General features: G+C 40.7%; 1 protein-coding gene across 5 annotated transcripts in view; it reads left to right on the top strand.

Annotated features, from left to right (window-relative positions):
- Positions 1–9,374: 9,374 nt before the first annotated feature.
- The window catches only part of STAM2 (signal transducing adaptor molecule 2), a 44,989-nt gene continuing 36,963 nt past the window's right edge, over positions 9,375–17,400 (top strand). For 2 of the 5 annotated variants that reach the window (XM_080668459.1, XM_080668462.1), the window contains exon 1: positions 9,384–9,724. In XM_080668459.1, coding sequence (XP_080524585.1) covers positions 9,685–9,724 — 40 coding nt within the window. In that variant the 5' untranslated portion in view covers positions 9,384–9,684. Of the gene's footprint in view, positions 9,725–17,400 lie in introns of all 5 variants that reach the window. The other 3 variants (XM_080668458.1, XM_080668461.1, XM_080668460.1) reach the window with 3 other exon arrangements.

The raw sequence follows: 17,400 nt of genomic DNA on the forward strand, positions 1-17,400 counted from the left end.
TCATCTCAGTAATTTTCTTTAAAACACATACACATGTGTGCACATATACAATTTCCCGAATTTGTACTTTTTTCTTCTACAACATAACCCCTTAATGTTATTATTACTTCTGTTTATCCTTTATTTTTCCATATTATCTTTTCCATATTATCTGATTTCCAAATTGACTTTTTTCTAGACTGTCCATACATAGTTTCTCTTTTAGTTTCAATCTACTCATTTTGTGAGAGTTTAGTTTGAGATAAGACTTCATTACAATCAGAAGCATTTCTAACACCTAGTGTGTTAGGCTAATTATCCTCAAGTAGGCAACTAAAATATTTTAAATGGTACATATCATTGATCTTTATTCAGTTAGCACTTGGTATTTCCATTTTTCCTAATCTTCCATTAATCATTTTCCTAAATCACCCTCTACATCTGAATATAACTCATTAAAGGGCAGCTATTATACAACTTTCACCACCCCATCATCAATTAATGCCCCTACTACTAGTATTTTGTAAATAGTAAGCACCCAATGTTTACTAAATGAATCAGGAAAAGTGTAATGTACCTAAAAAATGCTTTTATTCATTGTGCAAGAGTAGGGAAGATAAAGTAACACAAGGTAGAAAAGGTAATAAGTATTTTATTGGTTACTAGTGGCCCGGTGCATGAAATTTGTGCACATTAAAAGGGGATTAATTAGAGGACATATTTTAATATTGCTATTTGCCCTTTCTCTATTATAGAAGTGTCAGAGATGAAAGAAAATTAGTAAAATGTATATGAAAATCTTCCTCCTGTCAGAGTCTGGGGTGCGCCACAGGACCCAGAGTCAAGTCCCCGCCCACCTGCAGCGCCTCAAAATCTGGTGAGACTCAGACCCAGCCGGCCCCACTGCCATTGGGTGAGATCAAGACCCGGCCAGCCCCACCCTTGTCAAGCCCCGCCTGGCGAGGGGGCACAGCCTCAGGTCCCTCAGTGCACCCTCAGGTCCTTCAACCTGGCACCAGGGTGGGGGGCACGGCCTGAGGTCCCCTGGCCCAGGCCAGAGGGCACGGCCTGAGATCACCCATCAAGCCCCGCCAGGCAGGGGGTGCAGCCTGAGGTACCCCAGCCTGGCGCTGGGGCGAGGGGCATGGCCTGAGATCCCCTGTCAAGCCCCACCAGGCGGGGGGCACAGTCTCAGGTCCCCTGCCCTGGCCCAGCACCATGCAGCCTCAGGTCTTTGCTGATTGCTTATTATGGCTCTTTATGGGAACTTGGCCTCTGCTGTGGGCACAGCCATCTTGTGTTATGGAATCCCTGCCTCCACTGTGGTGGTGTGATGGTCAATTTGTATATTCCCTCTTTATTAGATAATATTTGGGCACTTTGTTCTTCTCAGCCAGCATTGGAGAATAGGGGTGGGGATTGGAAGGCAAGAGGAATGAATCAGAGAGGTAAAGGACAAGTAATCAATCCAACATAGGATTATTCAGTGTGTCCTGGTTCATATTGCTATAACCAAGTACCATAGACTGGATGGTCATAAACAATAGAAATTTGTGTATCACTGTTCTGGAGGCTGGAAGTCTGAGATCAAGGTGCCAGCATGGTCTGGTCTGGTGAGATCCTCTTCTGGGTTACAGGCTACCAGCTTCCTGTACCTTCACATGGCAGAAAGAGAGTAAGCTAGCTCTGGCCTCTTCTTATAGACACTAATCCCATTAATGAGGGTTCCACTCTCATGACATAATTACCTCCCACTGACTCCACCTCCAAATATTATCACATTGAGGGTTATATTTAGCATATGAATTTTGGGGGGACAAAAATATTCAGTCCTTAATGTAGTGTTTACAGTATCTAAGTAATAGTCTAAATCAAGCATGTCAGGCATGCGGCCCGCCGGCCACGTGTTTGACATGCTTGGGCTAAATGCTTGGGTGAGGCACAGGATTTAAAAACCACACAGATCCTTAGGTTGTGCTCTTGGGGAGTTACAACAATCACACAGCCAGCTCAGAGGACTATTACATCCTAAGTAGTGCAATGTTGAGCATGTTCAATAAATGGTTCCGAGACATGGAAGATGTGGATTGGGACCAACTGAGAAATGCTATAGGACAGTGGTCGGCAAACTCATTAGTCAACAGAGCCAAATACCAACAGTACAACGATTGAAATTTCTTTTGGGAGCCAAATTTTTTAAACTTAAACTTCTTCTAACGCTACTTCTTCAAAATAGACTCGCCCAGGCCGTGGTATTTTGTGGAAGAGCCACACTCAAGGGGCCAAAGAGCTGCATGTGGCTCATGAGCCGCAGTTTGCCGACCACTGCTATAGGATAATATGGGTGTTGCATTGAATCTTAAATTTCCAGATGTGAAAAACAAAAAGTACAAGAATAAGATAGGTGGAAGAGGAAAGCATGTATGTTTGGAAAGGGAAATATTGTAAGGCACAAGTAATACAAACAAAAGACACTTCTATTTCTCCTCCAACTGAATTTTACAATGTTGTTTAGTGCTGTGCCAATATGCTAGCCACTAGCTACATGTGGCTTAGTTTAAATTAGCTAACATAAAATAAAACTTAAAAATATTATTTTCTTTTGTAAAAATGTGTTTATCCTCACAAAAGGACATGTTTTTGTTGATTTGAGAGAGAGAAGGAGACCAGGGGGAGGGGAAGGAGAAAAAGGGGAGAAAACTTCAATGTGAGAAACATGAATCATTGCCTCCTGTACACTCCCCAGCACAGAGGTGCTGACCAGAATCGAACCCACAACCTGGATATGTGCCCTGACCAGGACTCTAACCAGAGACCCTCTGGTGCACCGAAGGATGCTCCAACTGAGCCACACCGGCCAGGGCTCAGTTCTTTACTTTCACTAGCCAGATTTCAAGTGATCAATAGCCACAGGCGGCTAGTAGTGCAAATGTAAAACACACCCATCACTGCAAAAAAGTTCTTTTGTGCTATAATAAGCACTACTGAGCACTTACTATATAAAAAGCTCCCATGATCCTATTTAATCTGCATTGCAAATTTATAAAGTATATACTTACAGACAAGAAAACTGAGGTTTCTACTAAGTATTTTTCCAAAGTCACATAGTCAGTGGCAGGGCTGTAATTTGAAATTTCATCTGACTTCAAAAACTGATGCTTCAAGCCATGGGAAATAAGGTTACTGGGTAGGGAAAAAAATGAGTTATTTACCAAAACAATAACATCCCAGATCGAACTTTTCATGGCAGGCAAAATCCAATAGGTTCTTGAGTAAGGGAACAAAATCATAAAAGTGGCATGCACACACACACAAACACACACACGTGTAAGGCTATGCTAGCTCATATGATGTATTTAGAAAAAAATAAAAGACTCCCTCTCTGGGATAGAGGCAGCCTATGGACTCATGACTCCGTTAACAGAGCATGAAGTAGATCCTAGCCCCTTCTCACTCCTTACATGGTGCCCTTTCTCATGTGTAATATCTATATATATATAAATGGCTAATATGCAAAGTGTCCCCTCAGGAGTTCGACTGGGAGAATGGTAGTTCAATCACTCGCTATGACGTGCACTAACCACCAGGGGGTGGTGTGGAACATGGCAGGGTGCTGAGGGAGCGAGGGAAGGAGGAGGCAGGGAGGTGGGGAGGCGGGGAACCTGATTGGCCCTGATCACCAGCCAAGCCTAGGGATCCTACCCATGCACAAATTTTGTGCACCAGGCCTCTAGTACATATGTGTGTGTGTGTGTGTGTATATATATATATATATATAATATATGTATATGTATATATATACATATATGTATGTATATGTATATATGTATACATATGTATATATATTACATTTAAGCCATCTTAATAGGTGTGTAGTGTTATCTCATTGTGTTTTTAAAAAATATTTTATTTTCAATCTTATATTAGTTTCAAGGGCATAACATAGTGAGTGCCATTTTTTGAGGGGAAGAATTGGAAGGCATGGAGGAAATGCGAACCTGCCATATAATGGAGGAGATGCCAAGGGGAAGGGAGGAGGGGAGAACAGCAAAAAAAAAAAAAAGCTGGCAGAAATAAGTGAAAAAATTAGTTTAAAAAAATTGGAAAATTAGGAGCAAAGTCAGAGCTTATTCCAAAGTCTCTAGTGCCTGGGTCCAAAACATTTGGTACCTATGATAGAAAAGAGAAAAAGAGAGCCAACTTCTGGTTGCTGGTCCAGCATCTAAGGAGCTTAGAAGTGTCACTCCCATCCACACAAAGAAAAAATGCTGACCTGGAAATCAACAACTCTTCTTAGATCATTAGAGAACTGGGTCACAGAGTAAACATCTGCCCCTAAAACTGGAGAGGCAGAGGGGCAGGCACAGAGAACCACAATTTATCAGAGGAGAAATCTCCATGGAAACCAGTGGGGGGAGGGCGGGGTTAAGAAAACCTGAACTGTAATTGACAAATTGCTCGAGGCTCAGTGTGTACAACTCTTGAGAGTTAAAAAATCAGGGGCACCTAGTCACAGGCAAGCCCCCATTTTTGTGAATTTAACCTCTGTGAGCCCTACCAGGTTCTCACAGTGAAGGTTTTGAGAAAAATCTCCTTGTGCTTCTGGCAAGGGGAAGGGGAAAGTAGTCATTTTGATATAAGCCCAGAGCATTCTGTTCTTGTATTAAGGCCTGACCTCAGAGAAACTATTTTACTAGAGCCTAACCAACTAGGGTATTATCAGAGCCTAACCAACTTGGGGGAAGGAAAATACCCAACTGCACCTTCCACTGGCCTTCCTGTCTCACTTCAGAGGGGTAAGCCTAAGAAGTACTTGTGAAGGATGCCAAATTTTAAGAACTAATTCTGTGGCATCACGATTACTAAGATTGTGGTAAACTGGGGTTGGGTATAGGTAATAAAAGGGCATGCACTGGCTTCTATAATAGCTTTAGTACTTGAGAAAGATAAAGACAATGATATGGATTGGGAAGTTGGTTGGCTGTTAATTACTATTAATGTGTGGCAGGAAGAAAATGACAAGCTCAGGTTAGTGAACTTAAGGCACATCATGAAAACTAAAAATCTTCTATGGCAGCCTATAAAGAGACCTTCAGAACCAGGGTTCTTTTGAGAAATGGTTGAGTCTAAGATTGGGGCACAGAATATACAAGATGAGCCTGGAGCATCTTGTAGTACAAGAAAGTAAAAATATGCCAAAAGAAGTATAAGGAAAAAAAAAGATGGGACACATCAAAGGAACATAGAAGAAGTCAATTGAAAGAGTTCCCAGTGAACAAAGCTAGAACAACTATGATAACATCAAATGTATTATTGGATTACAGTCCAAAATATAAAATAAATATACATGAGTTCATACTAATATAATTTAATAAGTAAATAGAAGAGACAAATTTTCCTTACAGAAGAATTCCAATAATATATTTAGGTACTCCTCTCTATAAAAGATGAAGTTTAATTCCTTTGAGGATGGGCTAGATTCAATGATCTGCTTCCTAATAGTAGAATAGGGAAAGGGAAAAATATTAACTTTAAAGCAAAGGAACTTGGCAAATGCTACATTTACAAAGTGCTTAAAGTTACTCTCACCAGATATCATGTGGATACCCTTACAGTGATGTTATGAGAACACTTCACCTGTGGTATTCTTTCTAAAACCCCACAAAACCCCTCTAAACATGAGAAAGTTATGAGACAAACCTAGATTCAGAGACAGTATACAAGATAACTGGTCAGCATTTCTCAAGGTTGTCTAGGACATGAAAAACAAGGAGAGACTACAAAACTGTTACAAACCAGAGGAGACTTGGGAGACATGACAACTAAATGGAATGTGGTCCTCTTGTATGCAGACTGCTATCCTTAGAAAGGCCTGCTTCCAATGTTGGCTCTTGACTGGCACCTGGGAACTTACATTTGAAGAGAGTTCCCACCATTCCCTGATAATAATGGCTCATGGTGCCCAAACTGTTCATACAACAATGTAGTTTATGCTGAACACCTACTTTCCTTTTGAGAGTCTGGAAATTGGGTGCCTGTGTGATTAGCCTCCAACAAAACCTTGGGCGTTGAATCTGCAATACTTCCCTAGTAGACAACATTCACATGTGTTGTCACAAGTCATTGCTGGAAGAATGAAGCCTGTCCCATGTGACTCCACTGAAAAAGAACTCTTAGAAGCTTGTGCCACCAGATTTCACCCCATGTTCCATTTCCCTTTGATGATCTTGTTTAGTTTCCTTTTGTTGTAATAAATAACAGTCCTGAGGATGACTATATGCTGAATTCTGTGAGCCCTAGCAAATTATGAACATGCGAGGGGTCCTGGAGACCCCTGACACATCTGGATTGTATCCTGGGCAAAAAAGAGGACATAAATGTAAGCATTGGTATAATCTAAATACAGTCTGGAATTAGTTAACAAGGAAGAATTTGTTTGTTTCTTAGTTTTGACAAATGTACCATGGAAATGTAGGATGTTAATAATGGAAGAAACAGGGTGAGGGGTAAAGGAGAACTCTCTGTACTATGTTTTAACTTTTTTGTAAATCTGAAATTATTCCAAAATAAAAAAATTGTTAAAAACACTCAAACCAAATGCTTTGGAAATTCATAAAAAGTAACATACCACTCATTCTAAAGAGAGAGAAAGAGAGAGAAATTATCCAAACTAAAACACAAAGAGGAACCAAGAAAGAGCAAGAGCAAGGGAAGAGAGTGCCCTTTACTTACTGTAGCCAGAGGACCATTGATCGTGGTTAAAAAAAAATCAGACTCTGGACCTGATTGTGAGAGGAGCAGAATTTAAAAGAAGGTTGAATTCACAACTCACAGCATGTCTCCTAAAGTCAGGGCTCTGAAAGGGAATCAGACCAAGATCTGGAATGGGGATATCTGGGTGGATCCTCTTGAGAACTTGGAGCTGATAGATTTACCTCAATCCTCTGCATCAACAGAAGTGGTGCACTTGCCCTTGCTAGAGGATAGTGGCCTCCCTTTCCTTGAAGACCATGCAGAAATCTCACCTGAGTAAGATGCCTTCCAAGATGCTATTTTCCCTTCTCAAGATTTGTCACAACTGCCTCCAATGTTTCTAGGCAAATAACTAGGGTCAAGTTTCCTATGTACTGGCAGAATTGAAAGAACATACCTGGGGATGGATCTTGGGGTATGTTTGGGGAAAGTGGTCGGAGGTAAAGATATCAGATTTGTTGAGTGTAAACCCCAAACCAAGAAAACCCAAGAGACTGAATTTAACAAGATAATTTTCTGTTATCAGGGAGACAGGGGCTCAAAAGAGGTTGTATAACAGAAAAATGTACAAGTTGCATTTCTTTGCACACCAGAGCAAAAGGAGTCCCTTTAAAATGTGAATGTTTTCCAAAGACTAATCCTCAGCTCTTATCTCAATACAAGCTCCTCTACATGAGGTCTTCTATGGCTTTCATGTGAAGCAACAGCCTCCTAAACTGTCCTGCCTGGGTCTGCTTCTTCGTATACATCATGTACAGTGATGTCAGATTAATATCTTGAAGTTCTTTTTAGAAAATTATCCTGCTGCTCAAAATCTTTAAATGATTATCTGGTGCCTTACATGCTCAACTTTTGTTAAAAATTAGCTTGCTCTTAAAGCTCTTTCCAATCTGTCTCCTCTTATCTCGATCTAGCCTTGTTTTCCATTCCAACACTAGCCTTAATCCTAGACAAATCCATCTAGAAAGTCTTCAAACATATTTTGACATCCTAGTTTCAATGCTATTTTTAAAACCAGCTCCTTTCACCTGCAAATGATTCTTACACGCACCTATCTTTATAGTATAAAATGCAACTACTTCCCTAATCTATGCCAGGTATAAGGATTTCCTCTTCTACGTACCAAGTCTTTGTACCAGAGGTTGTAAAATGGTTTTGCTTGACCCATTATTGAAATGTTGAAGTAATTCTTAGCACTTAAAAATCATTTTAAAATTGGAAACTCTAGTAGGGCCCACACTTAAATAAATGGCGAAAGTTTATTAGCAGTTACCATCGTCAGAGAGATGCTGTTTGGTTAGATGGTCATGGCTACATTTGGAAAGTATTATTGAGCACCTATTGCTTGCCAGACACTGTTTTAGATGCTGGGGATAAAACAATGAACAAAACTGACCATTGAATTTGTATCTGCAAGAGGAGAAACAGAAAATAAGTAAATTATATATTAGGAAGTGATAAATGCTATGGAAAAATAAAGCAGGGTTAAGGAGAGGGAGTATTTGGGTGAGAGTGCTTGCACTTTTACATTTATTTAGATCCTGGCTGGATCCTAAGGGAATTTGAGTTTGTGACCCCAACTGTGCAGTAGTCCACCCTTATCTGCAGTTTTTCTTTCTATGGTTGCAGTTATTCGTGGCCAACTGGTCCAAAAATTTTAAATGGAAAACTTCAGAAATAACTCCTAAGTTTTACATTGCAAGCCATTCTGCGTAGCATGAGATCTCCAGCCATCCTGCTCCAGCTGGTTGGGGTTTGAGTCATCCCTTTGTCCAGCATATCCAAGCTGTGTGGGGGTAACCCCCCATTAGGACTTCAGCAGCCCCCTACTAATTAGATCAACCTGTGTTATTGTAGTGCTTGTGTTCATGTAACCCTTATTTTACTTAATAATGGACCCAAAGTCATTCACACAACGTTGATTAAAGTATAACTTCATTAGTTATTGTTAATAATTTCTTATTGTGCTTAATTTATAAATTAAATTTTATCCTAGGTATGTATGTATAGAAAAAACAATAATATCCAAGGTTTCAGGCATCCAATTGGGAGATCGAGGACTGCATCCCCCTCGGATAAGGGGGGACTACTGTATATCAGGATTGTCACATACTGTCATGTATATGCTCCTGTCAGCAACTTGAGGGCAGGGGGTGTGCCTCATTCCTCTCTGGACTCAGAGTCCAGCAGTATTTTCAGGGCGCTTTTTTATGATGGAAGTAAAAAGTCAGGAGTCCCCAGAGTCAAAGTTATTCCCAGAGTGGTTATTCCGGTGGGGTTTAGGCACCAGGAGAGTGCAACACCATTAGCCATCCAAGAGAAGAACCAAACCCTTTGTCCATTCTCAAAGCCGCCTCTATGCCAAGGCTCCATCAGTTTCCAGGGCAACAGGACTGTGACGTGACCACAACCGCGGGTCCACGGTTGCCTGCAGGAACCAGACTGCCGCTTAGGAACCAACTACTTAGCCGTTTGAACCCGCAGCCTCACGCAGAAAATCCCGGACAACCACGACCCCTAAATGGACGCTCCTAGCACTACAGCTTCGGGCCTCTGGCGTCGCCCAGTTGTAGGCGCGACAACTTCCGGCCTTCGAAGGCCCCCCGCTCCGTGGCTTGCCGGGGTCCTAGCGATGGAAAGGTGTCCACGGAGAACGCCTGATGCCTACGGGGCCTGTAACAAGGGCTGCTTCCTCCTTCTGGTGGGCAGCGGCGACAGGGCCGCTGAGAGGATGCCTACGACTGGCGGAACCTCGTCCCAGGGGCGGAGCGGGGGGGCGGAGCGCGGACCCGGAGCTGGCGGATCAGGCGGGATTCAGACAGGTGCGACGGCGGAAGTAGGAGGTATCAGTCGGAGCGGAGCCGTCTAGGAAGCTGCGGCCGCCGGTCCTCTACCCCCAGCAGCTGCCCGTCTCAGTCAGACCGCAACGACCAGGGCGCGAGTGTGGGCAAGATGCCTCTGTTCGCCGCCAACCCCTTCGAGCAGGACGTGGGTAAGTGCTGGTTCCGGGCCGGGCGGGCCGGGGCTCCTGTTAGTCGCGGTAGAAAGTGGGCGGTGGCGACTCCCGGGACTGGGAAGCCAAAGCCGAGGGAGAGAAGGGGACGTCGCTGCCTGGAGGGTCTCTTCGCCTGATCGCTGGCGGCCTGGAGAGTGCTTCCTGTCCACATGAGGTTGGGGACCCCGAGAGAAGCCTTTCCCCTCGCTAAGCGCAGGAATGGGGAAGAAGAACCTGGGACTTGCTGGGGACTGGGACAAGTAAGCAGTTGGGGAGTTGACGGTACAAACTCCTTGCTCCCTCTAGAGCTAGTTAAGCACCCCTCGCCCTTTTAGGAGGCGATGCAAATGTGGAGACCCCACAGGCAACCCAATCTTAGAGACCTTGACTTGCCCCCATTCGGTAGGAAGAATCTATTTCACCTCGCTTCTACACACATGCACCCGAGCCCTGATAGCATAGCTTCAGGATCTGTTTACAACGTTTGGAAGTGTTACTCCCTATCCGTGGTTGGCGCAAGTGCTACGAAATGTCTTGGGGTATGAAAAGGAAAACCCTAGGGTTTCAAAACCGCTCAGAACAACTAGCATTTATTTGTTGGGGTGTAGGACCGTTTTTGTCTCAGTGACCATGAAGTGAGAAAAAGATGGACGGGATGAGAGAACTTATTTTTTATTTGGGGCACTAGAGTAAAAGTAAAATAAATAGGCTAAGTAAGATTTTTGTAGCAGTAGTTAACAGAACCCTAGAGTTTTAGGACTTGGTGGAATGAAAAACGAGTGGCTTAAAATTACCAGAATCACACGGATACTTCACATTACAGCCCTGAGCCACCTGTTTCATAGTTACAATTTTCTTACTGTGAAGAGACTAAAAAGTGCCCTGTTTTGATATATTATGTGATTCCAAAAGTGTGTTCAAAAGTCAAATACAATGTACATTATAAGTCACTTCCATTCCCATAGAGCTAAAAGTTTTTATATCTTTATCTTAGTCTTCAAATATGTATTTCCATAATTTTATTCAACTTTTTTCTTGGTAGTTTAATACACGTGACTGGCATAAGTTTAGGAAGTAGCCTTTGCTAATGATGTCTTCCTTTAATGCACTGAGACTAGTATTGTTTACTAGTGTCCTGGTGCACACATTCGTGCACATTGAAAGGAAATTAATTAAAATGAATATTTTAATATCGCTATTCGCCCTTTCTCTATAATAGAAGTGTTAACCAAATTCCTGATCGACAATGACAGATCGAAACACACGTGTGCTATTGGCACCAGCGAGAGCTTTATGTATCGTGCGTGCACGAGTCAACTTAGCCTTTTATAGATATAGAATAAATTTCCTTAATTAGATCTGCTTTCTGATTTAGCTAAACTTTTTCCAGCCCAGTGAAGCACCACAACTTGTCTTTCAGGTAATTGTCAGCAACACAGCAGTAAATATCAACACGAAGCAGATTATTATGGGTAAAATATTTAACTGCAGCAGTGTTTGACTATATTCTGCACAGTGAGAAAACCTGAAGTTGTTTTCAAGTTCCACCATTTCTTCTTTTCAGTCGGGTCAAGTTTCTAAACTTTCTAAATCTCTGTTTTCCACCTAATGAAAAGAAAATAGGATTCTACTGAGTCTCCTATCTACCTACTCCAGGACTTCTGTGAGGATCAAATGAGATGAGGCACAGGAAAACACTTAACAAACATTTGGTTAAAGTGTAAAATGTTTCCACCTGGCTATAAAGCAAGTGATATTCCTGGGCTGAAGAAACTGCAAGGAGGCTAGTCGCTAGGGAGAGGAAGCCAGGCGTTGCTATGTGATGTCATTACCCTGCGCCCACAGCAACTGTTTCAGGCTGGGCTGGGCTGTGGGCTGCATTTTGCACCATGGGGTCTTGGCAGCATTGGCTACGATTTGGTGGGGTGTCTCTCTGGGGTGGTAGCGGGGCCTGTGTCCCACTTGGGGGAAGCCGAGTGTTGGTTTGTCGGCGCCAGGTCCATGGTATGGTTTATTTTTAAATAGCCATTGCGCATCATAGCAGCTCCTGCGTTGACCGTCTGCCCCCTGGTGGTCAGTGCGGATCATAGCTATCAGTTAGATGGACACTTAGCCTTTTATATATATAGACTGCTGATGTGAAGACTTTCATTGTGTCCTAGTGCAGTGGTTGGCAAACTGCAGCTCGCGAGCCACATGCAGCTTGTGAGCCGTGATTTGCTGCTCTGTTGACTAATGAGTTTGCCGACCACTGGGATAGGGGCTTAATCACAAGGAACAACAGCCTGTAATTATTGGAATCGAGAGTCTAGGTCAGTGGTTGGTAAACTCATTAGTCAACAGAGCAGCTCACGAGCCGCAGTTTGCCGACCACTGTCCTAGTGAAATAAAACAGAATGGGCAAACTAGAATAAGACAAATGATTTTCACATTTTAAAACTGTGGAACTCTTTCTTCAGGGGAAATCTTTTCTGGAAGCCCACTGTTTTCTGATTGAAAACTTCTAGAAGTGGGTTGAGTTGTTTTCACAGTTTAGTACCAATGTAGTAAGAGGCACTGCTGTGCAGACATAAAAATACGGCTGTGTATAGATTATTTCATGGGCATTGTCATTAACCAAACCTTAAATACTTATTTATTAACTCAAGTGTGATTGTCAGTATCTAAAAGACTTTTTAAAGGTCAAGGAGCAAATTTAATTGAGGTCCATCCGTAACTTTTTTTAGACAAGTGAATGGAATTAATAGAAAAAGTGGAATGAAATATTCAGGAGTCCAAATTATCCTAAAACCTTATCATAGAAGGGAAATTATATAGTGCATTTTTTGTAACTTAAAGCCTCTTATAATTTGAAATGGTTAAGTGATACAAGCAAGTCATTTAACTTGAGATGTCTACAGGAATGTTTCTTTGCCATAATGCATTGTCTTTTTCACTTACTCTCTTTGATTCAGTCAGATTTTTACCATTTTTTCTTTTTGTTTTGGTTATATCTTTGTTCACCTTTCATTCAGTAAACATGTATTGAATAATTACTGTATGTCAGACATTGTATTAAGTTCTGGGGATACAAAAATTTAATAGATTGGATTACTGCCCTCAGGAAACTTAGTCTAATGGAGGACACATATACACATAGAAAGGCAATTGTCATATAGTGTGATTATTATAGTACTAGAAATAACATGACATGCTTTACATGCTTTATTTACATACTCCCTTTATTTAAAGCAGTCATCTTCTCTGAAGAGAAGACTAAAACCTCCAGGCAGACTCTTTGTTTGTAAAGGTATTGACACTGTCCTCTCTCCCCACACCCCCTTTTCTGACAGTATTTCTACCTACAGGAAGTAACCTTACCTTATGGTATGTTCATTTTGTAATTAAGGGCCTTTAAAGATGAAACTACGTTTCTTTGATTGGTATGGAGTCTCACCAGAGAGTGAGCAGTCTTTCTGACATTCATGTTGGGAAGAAACCCTTTTCTCAGATTCAGGGGAAGAGCTTAGTGGGTCATAAGTTGATGATAGAATATGACTTGTCAAATGGAAGCAGGCCAAAGGCCAGGAAGTTCCTATTTTTTTCAGAGTCGGAATGTACAAATCCTGATTGGTATGCTAGGAATGGTAGCATGAGAGCTCTTTAAATATTTGTTGGATTTATTCAAATCTGGATTTATTTTTTGTTTAAATAAAATTCCTTTGAATCTGTGCTGAGGCAAAAACAAAAATATACACACACTCCAGTCCAGCATCTTAAAGGGGAATATAGGGTTTCTGATGTGGAGCCTGGTTGGTGCAGCCTTCTTAGGAGATTTCAAGGGAAAAATGAAACATGGGGACAGAGACACAGTAGGATGACTTAGTGGTTAGTGTTAAAAGGAATGTCATTTCCTTATATCCTGTAGCAGTTTTTCTAGTCTTACTGCATTGGTTCCTGACTCATGACTTGTGTGTTCTGCTCCCTAACTCCAGTTCTGTTTGCTTATCTTTTTCTCCTTACTGAGCCCAGGCAATCTTTCCTGCAAGGTTCTGCCTCTGCCATTTACTATTCCCTGATAGACTTTTGCTTTTTTCAACAACTTTGGTATCTCCTTCCTTAAAGGTACACCTACTTGTGTCCCACAAAGCTGACCTCAAATTCCTACCTCTAAAAAATTCTGATAGTGGATTGAAGTATGAACTTTTATCTTAAAAGTGAAATTTGAGCCGAAACCGGTTTGGCTCAGTGGATAGAGCGTCGGCCTGCGGACTGAAGGGTCCCGGGTTCGATTCTGGTCAAGGGCATGTACCTTGGTTGCGGGCACATCCCCAGTGGGAGGTGTGCAGGAGGCAGCTGGTCGATGTTTCTCTCTCATCGATGTTTCTGACTCTCTATCCCTCTCCCTTCCTCTCTGTAAAAAATCAATAAAATATATTTTAAAAAAAAAAGTGAAATTTGAATGCATGTATTGTTGTGTCTTTGGCTTGTGTTATGTTAGAACTTGAAAATGAGTTAGCTTGGGAATTTTATATTTATAAGAAACCCTAATATAAAAGTAGATATTGATTGTATTTCAATAATACAAATATGTTCAAATTTATAACATCTATGTACTTACATCAATTCTTGAACACAGTGAGGTTCTATCCTATTCTTTGCTTCCCTTCTCAGAGTTAAACACTCTCAAAAAGCTATAAACTCTTTTATAATACACAGTTGACTCTTGAACAACATGGGGGTTAGGGAAACCAACCCACTGCACAGTAAAGAATCTTCATAGGACTCCTCTAAAACTTAACTACTAACTACCTCTCTACCTTTCCCTTCCTCTCTGAAATAATAAAAATATATTAAAAAAAAATCATAAGAGAAAATACATTTATAGTATTGTACTGGATTATCAACACCATAAGTTTATGTCATCTGTTTTAGGCACTGGTTCATCAGCAAATTTTTTCAAATTGTCTATGGAAAACAATTTGCATATAGTATACTGGTATGCACATGCAGTATATGGAACCATGCAGTTCAAACTCATGTTTTTCGAGAGTCAACTGTATGTACTGTGCTTGCCAGTATACTATATGTATTGCTTTACATATTTTTAAACTTCATAAAAAGTGTCATTCTGTGCATTTCATTTGCAGCTTGTCATTCAGCATTTTTTGTGTGATATTCCTAGCTCTAGTTCATTAATTTTAAGAGCTATGTGGTATTCCACTGTATGCTTATACCACATTTTTTATTCAGTCTCCCATTAATGGACATGAAGTCCCCCCCCCCCCCCCAGTGTTTTATTACAGACAACATTGCAGTAAAAGTTCTTACCCATGATTTTCTTATTCACATGACTGAGATTCTCCAGGGATTGTATCTTGAAGAGGAATTCCTTTTAAAAGTGTGGATAGTGCAGAGTTGCAAAATATTAAATAGCAGAATTACCCATGTAAGTGTTTGTGGGAGATTTTACTCCCACCAATGGTGGAATGAGTTCCTATTGTTCCACATTCTCATTAACACTGGGTATTGTCAGATTTTAAATTTATGCCAGTTTGATGGATGTGAAATAGGGCATTGTTTTCATTTTATTTTAACTTCATTGCTAGTGAAGTTGCGCATCATATATTTCTTGGTCATTCCATTTGTATTTTTATAAATTGCCTTCTCATTACTTTTACTTATTCTGTATGATTTTTTTTTAGGGTTCCATATAATTCTCTACTAATCTTTTATTGCTTATAAGAATTGCAAATATAGATCCCAGTTTGTTGCTTCTTTTTACTTGCTTCGGATGTCTTTTATTGTTAAGAAAATTTAAGTTTTAATTTAGTTACATTATTTTTCTTTCTCGCTTTAAAAAAAAATTGATTGATTGATTTTAGAGAGAGGAAGAGAGGGAGGGAGCAAGAGAGAGAGAGAAATACATCGATTTGTTGTTCCACTTATTTATGCATTCACTGGTTGATTCTTGTATGTGCCCTGATCAGGGATCGAACCGGCAACCTTGGTGTATTGGGTCAATGCTCTAACCAACTGAGCTATTCCGGCCAAAGCTTTTCCCTTGATTTTATATTTCTTGTTTAAGAAAGCTCTCTCTACCCTGAGTTTATAAGGATTTTTGTCATATTTTCTTTTGAAAGTTTTATTCAAGTTTTGATTTTTACAGGTCTTTAATCCACCTGGACTCAATCTTAGTGTAAATTCCAAGGAGGGGTTAATCGGATAGTCAATTGACAATAATCAGTTTGTTTAATCACCATTTACTGAATTGTCTATCCTTTCCCCACTATTTTGGAGAACCCTCTCCTTCATACAGTACATTTCCTTTCATGAGGCCTGTGTCTATGCTTTCTGTTCTACGCTGTTGTCTTTAGCTATCATGCACCAATACCACATTCTAATCTCAGTGACCTTTATAGGTGGTAGAGCAAGTCCCTAGTCTTGTTTTCCTTTACTTTGATAGTCTTACCTGTTTTGGGCCTTTATTCTTTCATATGGGTTTGATCGTTTGGTCAAATCATAAAAGGGAATTTCTTTTAGAATTTAAGAGAAAAGTCATTGTAATTTATACTTTTGTTTCTTATCAATTGAATAGATGCCCAGTGCACGAAATTCGTGCACTGGTAGGGTGTCCCTCAGCCCAGCCTGCACCCTCTCCAATCTGGGATTCCTCGGGGGATGTCCAACTGATGGTTTAGGCCTCATCTTGCAGAAACTGCTGGCTCCTAACCAACTCGCCTGCTTGCCAGCCTGATCGCCCCCTAACCGCTCCCCTGCTGGCCTGATTGATGCCTAACTGCTCCCCTGCCGGCCTGATCGCCCCCAACTGACCTCCCCTGCCAGCCATCTTGTGGCGGCCATCTTGTGATGACGTGGGGGCAGCCATCTTGTGACAATGTGGGGGTGGCCATCTTATGATGACATGAGGGCGCGAGGGTCACGTAGGCTTTTATTAGTATAGAAGATGATGTTGACACTTAAAATATACATTTTTATTCTTTAATTCTAAGCTTACTTAGATTACTGTTTAAAAGTAAGGCAAGAAGGCGAGGGGATGATTTTCTACAAGTGAATGTACAGTATAATAATACTATAGTACTTACATGGATATATCTTTGTGCTGCCTTTTTTTGTTTGTTTGTTTAAATGAAAGGACCTCGGAGATGTTCTTAATGTTAAAAGAGTACATTTTATTTATAAGTATGTCATGTAGAATATCAAACACTGGTCATTTGACAGCTGATAGTTCTAATCACCTACCACCCAGATATCAAAACAAAACTTAAAGTATATAGTTTCTTTTTCTCCTATTATTTTTTTCTCCTTTTTGGTACCTTCTCCCTTGCCCACCTTGTGGCTTTTTTTGTGTGTGTTTTTTTTTGTTTTTGTTTTTGTTTTTTACTTTTTCATTTTTTTACAAAATTTTAAAAAGTGTATTTACTTTCAGTCTTTTTCCTATTTTAAATAGCTAGTCAGTAACATTGGTGAGAATATTGTTTCTAGAAACCTGAGAAATTTTGGTATTGCCCAAACATATTTTTCCTTTATTCTTTCCTTTTTAGGACTGAGCTTCACCCTAGCCTATTGGCATCTTCAGGTCTTCTTGTGTAGTAATAAGTATTGCTCCCATCTTCTAGACTATTCTTATGTTATTTTCTTAATTTATCTTTAACTGTCTATGCTTAAGGGAC

Source organism: Plecotus auritus (assembly GCF_963455305.1).
Source record: "Plecotus auritus genome assembly, chromosome: 5".
Classification (NCBI taxonomy): domain Eukaryota; kingdom Metazoa; phylum Chordata; class Mammalia; order Chiroptera; family Vespertilionidae; genus Plecotus; species Plecotus auritus.